The sequence below is a fragment of the Caretta caretta genome, chromosome 1 (assembly GCF_965140235.1).
Source record: "Caretta caretta isolate rCarCar2 chromosome 1, rCarCar1.hap1, whole genome shotgun sequence".
Lineage (NCBI taxonomy): Eukaryota > Metazoa > Chordata > Testudines > Cheloniidae > Caretta > Caretta caretta.
The window spans coordinates 215856131-215865528 of NC_134206.1; the positions used below are offsets into that span (position 1 = coordinate 215856131).

The following is a 9398-nucleotide window of genomic DNA, read 5'->3' on the forward strand; positions in this document are numbered from 1 at the left end:
TTAGATTTCATTTACAACACAGAATTACAACACAGTCAACCTTTGGAATTCCTTGCCAGAGGATGTTGTGGAGGCCAAGTCTAAAACAGGGTTCAAAAATGAACTAGATAAGTTAATGAAGGATAGGTCCATCAATGGCTATTAGTGGGGTTGGACAGGGATGGTGTCCCTAGCCTCTGTTTGCGAGAAGCTGGGAATGGGTGACAGGGATGGATCACTTGGTGATTACCTGTTCTGTTCATTTCCTCTGGGGCACCTGGCATTGGCCACTGTCGGAAGACAGGCTATTAGGCTAGATGGACCTTTGGTCTGACCCAGTATGGCCGTTCTTATGTTTTTAGAATACAATACATATGAAAATGTAGAAAAAACATCCAAAATATTTAATACATTTCAATTGGTGTTCTATTGTTTAACAGTGTGATTTAAACTGCGATTAATCACACATATATGCTCGCACTGTCCCCCTTCCCCCATAATAGGCTATAGCCTGGTTTTGAGGATACTCACTTCTGATCCAGGAGACGGGTTCAAGTCCCTTTTCTGAATCAGACAAATCAGGGACTTGAATCTGGATCTCACATAACCCAGGTAACCACTGGGCTATTGGCGATTCTGGGGAAACTCATGCTCTCTCTCATCAGATGTTCCTTCCTAGACATGAAAAACTTCCCTGGAAAAGTTTTATGAAAAATAATAAGTTTCGGTTGCCATGGAAAACTTATGCTGAAATATTCCCAACCTGTTCTAACTATAAAAGAGTAAGAAATCCCCTTAAACTGATAGGCTACTTGTACCTTGGGTCCATGTGTGAAGGAGTAGTCAGTATTTGCAGTTTAGGATATACAGAAACAAAAGGAAAAGAATAATACAAGCTCTTCCTTGCTGTCTATCTTCAGAAGTCTGGAACCAAGGGAAAAGCAGTACGCTTTATGTGCAAGCCAAGGGTTTATTTGGTAACAGTCCTTTCCATGCTGTATCCAGTTCTTTGGGTAAAGCGTGCACTCTTTTGCTTCAGAAGAAAATACCTATTTAGGTATATCAGGTAGATCAGATTTCTGTGTTGTTGAGTGTGATGGAATTTGAGACCTGGGTCTTCTGATCCACAAACCCTCCTGAGACCTGCTTGTAGAACTGTTCATTTCTCATATTTTACTTTTTGACTTTGCCATTTGCAACATAATTATAACTAGTGAAGAGCTGAGAGTGGGTCATTTTCTTTATACCCCAAGAGTAATGTTTGAAGTTTTGTTTTGTTGTATTCTGGATGCTATGGGTAAGGATGAAGCTGACACTGCCCGATGCAGGGCTAATTAATTAGTTAACATCCTGACAGACCCCACACCAGAGTCCTTGCAAGAAATGCACATGGACGCAGGCACCATAAGTACATGGGAACATGCATACGGGGCATCCAGGCTACAGTATTGCTGCTCTCTCAGAGAAATAGTACATGTTCATAGCATATCAGAAGTTTGGCAAATTCTGCCCAAGATGTTTTCCCCATAAGTGAAGCACTATGGTAACTGATATATTAAGTTAGCAAAAATGATAAACAGGGATCCTAGTGACCCATTTGCCATGGGAAAATGCAGAGTTTGTATTTTTACAGAGAATCTTTAGTTTTTACATTTTATGAAAAAATAAAAACATATATTAACTCCAGTGGATCACCATTTGTCTGATCTAATTGGGACTGGGACTGGAGCCAGATCGGATAAGCAAAAATTCATATAATCTGGAGACTAGGGAAAGAGCTTCAGCCCCGGGCAGGGATGTGCTCGTTGCCACTTCCCGCAGCTCCCATCGGCTGGAACAGTGAACAGCGGTCAGTGGGAGGTACAGTGGTATGTGCCTGTGGATGGTCAACATAAACAAAATGTCTAGGGGCCCGCCAGCGGATTACCCTGATGGGCCATGTGCCAAAGGTTGGCGACCCCTGTTATAGAGTCAAATCTCCAATAGAAGGAGAGTAACAAAAAATCACTAAAGAAAAACCTTTACTAAATCTCTCTCTCTCTCACTCTTTACATACATAAGTTTATTTATAACCAGACATGCCAAACCCATGAAAAAAACACAGGAATTGGGCTTGGTTTTGGTTTAATTGGCTTGTGAGTTGCTTGGTGGCTCTTTTTGGCTTTTAGCTTCTGCTTGCCCCCCCTTGTCTCTGCTTGCTGGAAGCCGATCAAAAAGAAGAAGCAACAAGCTACAAGTCAAACAAAGGCAAGAGACAAGCAGGGGCAAGGGGGGGAGAGAGTCAGGGGTGCACAGCAGACCCACCATAGTCCCAGACTGTACGCTGGGGGGAATCTAGTCACATAGAGTGTTGGGGTTCTTAGGGATTGGCTTGTTTTGGCCTTGTTTTGAAAAGGATTTAGCTTGATTTTTGGCTTATTGTGAAAGTCGGGGTGCTTATTTACCATGTGAAAGTTGGCAACTGTGTTTATAACCCTTGAAACAATCATGAATATCATCAACATTCCTTGTTCAAAGACAACACTTTTGTGGGGCGGGGGGGGGAGTTCCCCAAGTTCCAGTACTTATTATTATCACAAGCTCATATGAAAAATATAAGTATGCATTCACACATACATCCTTTGGGAGGATTTACCTTTCTCAGTCTTTATGGAATGGTGTCCAAATCCTCTATAGATCTGTTGCCGGCACCCAGTGCCAAGAGGCTGAACAACAGCTTGAGTTGGTTCGTTACCCGGTGTGCTACACCCAATAATCACAACGGGGTGGAGAAGCAGAAAAGTTTATTTGCAGCTGCAAAAAGGTACAGGGAGAATAAAATCTCAAATCCTGCACAACAGAGCAGGAAGTTACACAGGCTTTTATACATCCTTTTTCCCAGCATACTTATCCAATAGCAAGCTGCTCCAAGTATCTATATAGCCAGCCAATCCAGTTCCCAGCTAGTTCCCTGATTCTCTGTATCATTTGTTAAACTATACATAAAGCTGCTTTATTCAGCATTGTTCTTCCATATCTCCCCTGTTTGGCCTTGCTTAGTTTCAGGCAGTCTGACTCTGCAACATACTGTTGCAGATTCTCAGCATAACTGCTGTGTGTGCCTCCAGGCGGGGGGGCCAAGGACACTTGGGCCTAGCACGCAGAGCTGCTGCGAGTGCCTCCAGGCAGGAGGAGGGGGGCCAAGGACACCGGGGCCTAGTGCGAGGGGGCTTCATCGACACTCGTGGTCTTCCATTCCCTCGAGTTACCTAGTGGCCATGCCCAGTGTTCCCAACAACTCCCCCCTTTGAGAACACTCAACAGCCTTGGCTCTGAGTTTTCTCACTTGGGCTACTTATTTCTTTACAATATGACTTTGCATAAGCACTTTGTGATAGCCCTGAAGAGAATGACTTATTAACTTTCGCAAAAGGGCCCTAAAACATGATACCGCACAGCATAATACCAGTAATACAAGCAATACAGGAAAAAGAAATTTCAATAGCAGGCTAAATAAACCACCAAGCCAAGACGACAAACCCCAGCCTGAAAACAAGGTTTGCAACCAATCCTTCTCTGGGGCAGTATAGGCAACCTGTGCTCCGGCTCGGGCATGGGCCTCAGCCTGTACCACCTTTTTATAGATCTCATAACTGCTATCATTTACATATACACAACATCGGGGCCCGATGAGGGCACAAACCCCTCCTTGGGATGCCAAGAGATAGTCCAAAGCCAGCCTGTTTTGGAGGGAAAACGTCCTGAGCTGCTGTACCTCTTTATTTAATGTTTTTACTGCTGACCCTAAATCACTAACCGAGTCCTCTAACTTTAAGGCCACTTTCTCAAGTACCATCTGCAGCCTTATAGTATAGCGGCCTATGCATGCCATGGCTGGCCCAGTAAACAGTGGCGCTATTCCCAGTACAGAGCACCCTACCAGCTTCTCGGTTGTGAGGGGATTCTTCATATTGCCCTCCAATGCCTTAGTCAGTCGTCGCAGGGTCTTTTCTCGTGACTCAACAGAGGTGTCTCGGGCATTTCTAATCTTTCCTTTGGGCAGTGTGGCAGTTATGGAAAGATGAGGAACTCCATGAGCTATATAACAGCTACCTGTCCAGTTGGCTGGCAGCACCTTGTAAGCCTTTCGGCCACATACAAAATAGTGACCCTGTAGGGCCCAGTAAGGACTGTTTCTTAAGGGGATTCCTGGGATATTTAAGGCTGCTTTTCCAAACAGGTCATATGCCCCTAGGGGGGCATCCCATCCTCCTGATTGGGTACAAGTGGGGGCATTTCTAATTGTCCCGTTCAAATTACACTCGCCATAGGGACCACTACAAACCCACCATTGGCTTGCTACATTGGAGATATTAACTGGACGGCAAGTTACATTTCCAAACCCCTTTTTTGTGGTAAGATTATTTGTAAGTGTTTCCCTAAAAGGGGAGCAACCATTACACCCACACTGTTGGCCTCCCCTGTTGGTCTTTATCCAATACCCATCAGCCCACTGTGTAATAACACAGGAGCTCTTTCCCACAGGATGCCCATAGGGATCAGATTGGTTTCGGGTAAAACATAACACTCCCTCAGTGAGTACTGCAACTGAATACTCCTGGTCCTGATAGGTGGCTTGCTGTAAAGAGGTCTTGTTCCAGAACGGTGAGTTCGTTCTTTCCTGCTCTTTGGTGGTGGCTAATTCTGCTAGGGTCAAGGGCAGCATGTCAAGGGGCATTCCCGTCTTGGGGGATAGTGGAGTTGGAGCACATACCCAGCAATCAGTCTGGTTTGTTAAAGTAGCAACATGGTGCGCAAGCAAAACAAAGGAGTTATGCTCCCGATATGCACAGTTTGGAAATACCAATACAAAGAATAACAATGTTACCCAATTAATTATTACCAAAGTCTTCCCAACCCAAGGTCTCCAATACCTGGGTGGGCCCATTTTAGCATTAAGGTGCCCGCTATTTGTGTCTTTTAAACAGTAGCTTTAGCCCGAGATCGTCACTAGATGAGGAGTCAGCAGGTTGGACGGTCCACTGTTCTGCTGACGAGGGGGCAGGTACTGCCTTCAGACGAGAGTGATGGATCCAGTTCTTGTGGCCCTCGATCTTTGCCGCTGTATGGGAGGTCAGCAGGACGGTATAGGGTCCTTTCCACTTTTCCTGGAGAGGCTTGTCTTTCCAGGTGCGAACAAGCACAGAGTCACCGGGCTGTAAGGAGTGAATAGGAGAATCCAAGGGGAGAGGCTGGGAATCCTTGGTATACCTGTGAAGAGACAAGAGAACAGCAGACCGGGAACACATATACTGTGACAAAAAAACATTACCCAACTCCCATTCCCCTGACAGAACCGGGGTGCCATTCATAGGCCATGCCCTTCCAAACATAATTTCAAAGGGACTGAGCCCTAATCTACCCTTTGGGAGAACGCGGATACGGAGTAGGACGAGGGGCAAAGCATCAGGCCATCGCAGTGAGGCTTCTTGGCACACTTTTGAGAGATGCCGTTTAAGGGTCTGATTGGTACGCTCCACTACACCACTGGCTTGCGGTCTCCAGGGCGTATGGAGTTTCCAGGGGATCTGTAAGGCATGTGAGATGCTTTGAATGATTTTTGACGTGAAGTGTGTCCCATTGTCAGATTCCATCCACAGGGGGAGTCCAAAGCGAGGAATGAGCTCCTTAACAAACTTGAGGGCCACTGTCCTGGCAGTGCAGTTACGGCATGGGAAGGCTTCTGGCCATCCGCTGAACCGATCCACTATAACAAGGAGATATTTGAACCCTTGGGTCCGGGGAAACTCAGTAAAGTCTATTTGCCACACTTGTCCGGGGCCCGGAGTGGGTTCTAGGGCAGCTGGTGGCACAGGATGTCCCGGTCGGGGGTTATTCTTTTGGCAGACTAAGCAGTCCGCTTGTACCTGGGCAGCCAGGGGTCGGAGTCCGGAAGTGATAAAGTATTTTCCCATTAGCTGGATAAGTGTTTCCCTGCCAGCATGAGTGGTTTGATGTAGTTTCTGCAGCACTGGCCGGATTAGGCCCTTTGGTAAGAGGACCTTCCCTTCTGGGGAATGGAGCCATCCCTCCTTTTCCCGGAGACAGAGTTTGTCAGTTAGCTGTCTCTCCTCCCCAGAGTACTGAGGGGTTGGAAGTTTCCCTTTCTGATGGGATAAGGGCATGCATATGGGCGTTCTCAGCCTGAGGGGATGGCAGGGTGGCAGCATGCTTAGCCTCTCTATCTGCCCGGGCGTTACCTCTGGCCACATCTTGATCCTCCCTTTGATGGGCTTTACAGTGTACCACCGCCACTTCCGAGGGGAGTTGTATGGCTTCTAGGAGCCGGAGGATTTGGGGCCCGTACTTGACTGGGGAGCCTTGGGCTGTCAGCATTCCCCTTTGCTTCCATAGGCCAGCATGAGCATGCAGCACACCAAAAGCATACTTTGAATCAGTAAAAATGTTGACCCGCTTTCCTTTTGACAGTTCAAGTGCACGGGTCAGGGCTATTAGTTCGGCAAGCTGGGCAGAGGTCCCAGCAGGCAAACCTTCAGCTTCCACAGTGTCATGGAGGGTCACAACAGCATAACCCGCCCTCCTTTGCCCATCTATTACAGTACTGCTACCATCAGTGTACCACTCATGATCTGCATTTGGGAGAGGTACATCCTTTAAATCCGGACGGCTGGAGTACTGGACATCTATGATCTCTAAACAGTCATGTTTCTGTTCCTCTGTTTCTGGCAAGAGGGTGGCTGGGTTAAGGGAGGGGCAAGGCTGTAGGGTGACTTCAGAGTTCTCTAAAAGCTTAGCCTGGTACCGAGCAATCCGAGCCTGGGTGAGCCAAAGCCCTCCCTTTGCATCCAATAAGGCTCGGACCATATGGGGAGTATAGATTTGCATAACCCCTCCCAATGTTAGCTTCTCGGCTTCCTCAAGCAATAGGGCAGTAGCTGCGACCACCCGTAAACATGCCGGCCAACCCTTTGCAACCTGATCCAATTGCTTAGAAAAATAAGCCACAGGACGCTTCCATGCTCCTAACAGCTGTGTAAGCACTCCTAGGGCCACCCCCCTTCGTTCATGTACATACAACTGAAACGGCTTAGAGAGATCTGGCAGGCCCAGAGCCGGGGCTTCCATCAATTTTCTTTTCAGAATTTTAAATGCCCTGTCAGCCTCTGGGGTCCAATAGAAGGGGTCATGATCCGCTCCTTTTACACAGTCATACAGGGGTTTAGCCCACAGTCCAAACTCTGGGATCCATATCCTGCAAAAGCCTGCCATACCCAGAAATGCCCTGAGCCGCTTACGGTTACTTGGGGTAGGAACTTGACAGATAGCTTCCTTTCTTTCGCTTGAAAGCTGACGCTCCCCTTGCCTTAGCTGTAACCTGATCCCTCTCCACCTCAGACAACAGGGTTCTCAGGAGGATATTACAGTCATCTCAATCGGCTTGTGACTACTGAGGCACCCCTCAAAGACTGATATAAACCTGCTTGCGTTGGTTGAGAATTCCCCAGCCTGTGTTTTAAAAGCTGCTAAGTCTATTGGATTGAATGGCACATGGGTTTAAACTTGCATAGTGGTAGCCTGACGTCCGTCTGCCCCTGGGCAAGCCACAACCGTCTCGGTAAGCAAAGGATAGAGTACCACCGAGGGGGCAATCTCTGTAACCCGAGGCATCCTACCCTTATACGGTGGGGGTGTGGGGGCCGAAGGGGACACCGGCTCTGCCATTACAGTGGGGGTGGGGGTCTGGGGACTAACATTAGCTGCTACCGAACCAGTCGGAGTCAGATTACAGCGCTGTAAAATATCTGGTCGAGTACATAAAGTCAGAAACAAATGCGCATACATATGTTCATTCCATTTACCCATTCACTGACAAAACAAAACTAATTGGAGGATCATGTTGTAATTAATTGACCCTCCTGGTGGCCACCACTCCTGGTCCTCTAGTTGATATTGAGGCCAGTCAACTGTACAGAATCGTTTTAATTGGCTCTTAGTCATCGGATCCGCACCAAATACCTTCCAGTTTGCTAGAATGCACTCTAGGGGCGTACACCGTGCCCTAACCTCTGAGCTCTGTCCCTGTCCCATACCTACAGGGTAACTCTGGGCGTCCCCAGGTTCCAACAGAGCATATAATCCGGATTTTAATAGGTTCCTACCTTATCCAAGGGTCCGGTTCTTCACCGTGGCCTGCAGCTGCTCCTCCCCCACGTCTAAGGGACCGGTTCTTCACCGCCGTCCACAACAGCTTCTCCACTATATGAGTGCGTTGCACCGTTGTGCCCTCTGGGGTCGATCAAATCGCGTCTCCTCCGAGGCCCCCGATGAACTCACCGGTGCGCGCTGGGCGTCGGTTCTCGCTGCAATCCTCGACCTCCAGGAGGGGTCCGGGCAAGGCTAAATTGCAGCCTCGTCGCCCACCCAGGGACGCCAATAGCTGTTGCCGGCACCCAGTGCCAAGAGGCTGAACAACAGCTTGAGTTGGTTCGTTACCCGGTGTGCTACACCCAATAATCACAACGGGGTGGAGAAGCAGAAAAGTTTATTTGCAGCTGCAAAAAGGTACAGGGAGAATAAAATCTCAAATCCTGCACAACAGAGCAGGAAGTTACACAGGCTTTTATACATCCTTTTTCCCAGCATACTTATCCAATAGCAAGCTGCTCCAAGTATCTATATAGCCAGCCAATCCAGTTCCCAGCTAGTTCCCTGATTCTCTGTATCATTTGTTAAACTATACATAAAGCTGCTTTATTCAGCATTGTTCTTCCATATCTCCCCTGTTTGGCCTTGCTTAGTTTCAGGCAGTCTGACTCTGCAACATACTGTTGCAGATTCTCAGCATAACTGCTGTGTGTGCCTCCAGGCGGGGGGGCCAAGGACACTTGGGCCTAGCACGCAGAGCTGCTGCGAGTGCCTCCAGGCAGGAGGAGGGGGGCCAAGGACACCGGGGCCTATTGCGAGGGGGCTTCATCGACACTCGTGGTCTTCCATTCCCTCGAGTTACCTAGTGGCCATGCCCAGTGTTCCCAACAGATCTCACCTGTTTTCATAGGCTACTTACTGGACCAGGACCCATTCATAGTACGGCTAGAGGAGGAGGTAGTGGTGCTGTGTGCCTCCTAACTTTTAGACCAGTGGTTAAAGTACTGATTTAGGATACTGGTGAAACCTGGTTCAAGTCCCCCATCTCTGCAGAGGTGGGGGGAAAAGGACCTGAGGAAGGGATCTCCCATTTCTCAAGAGAGTACTCCAACCACTGAGTTATGGGATATTCTGATGTGGAGGAAGGTCCCTCTGTTACCTGGGGTTCTTTCAACCCAAAGCTCTTGGTAACTTTCTGCGAGGCGGTGTCAGTAAATAAATCAATGGAGACACACCCGGCCATCCCACCAATAGATGGCTGGCACAAACAGGAC

General features: G+C 48.0%; 1 protein-coding gene across 1 annotated transcript; it reads right to left on the minus strand.

Annotated features, from left to right (window-relative positions):
- Positions 1–2745: 2745 nt before the first annotated feature.
- On the minus strand, positions 2746–8421 carry LOC142069389 (uncharacterized). Its single transcript, XM_075120243.1, has 2 exons — positions 8139–8421; positions 2746–5229 (listed from the first exon to the last, which is right to left on the minus strand). Exon 2 carries the CDS (start codon positions 4904–4906, stop codon positions 3314–3316), a length of 1593 nt encoding a protein of 530 aa, XP_074976344.1. The 5' UTR covers positions 4907–5229; positions 8139–8421; the 3' UTR covers positions 2746–3313.
- Positions 8422–9398: the final 977 nt, after the last annotated feature.

Coding starts and splice junctions, on each gene's coding strand:
- LOC142069389 (XM_075120243.1), bottom strand. CDS start 4,906: ATGGGCCCACCCAGGTATTGGAGACCTTGGGTTGGGAAGACTTTGGTA.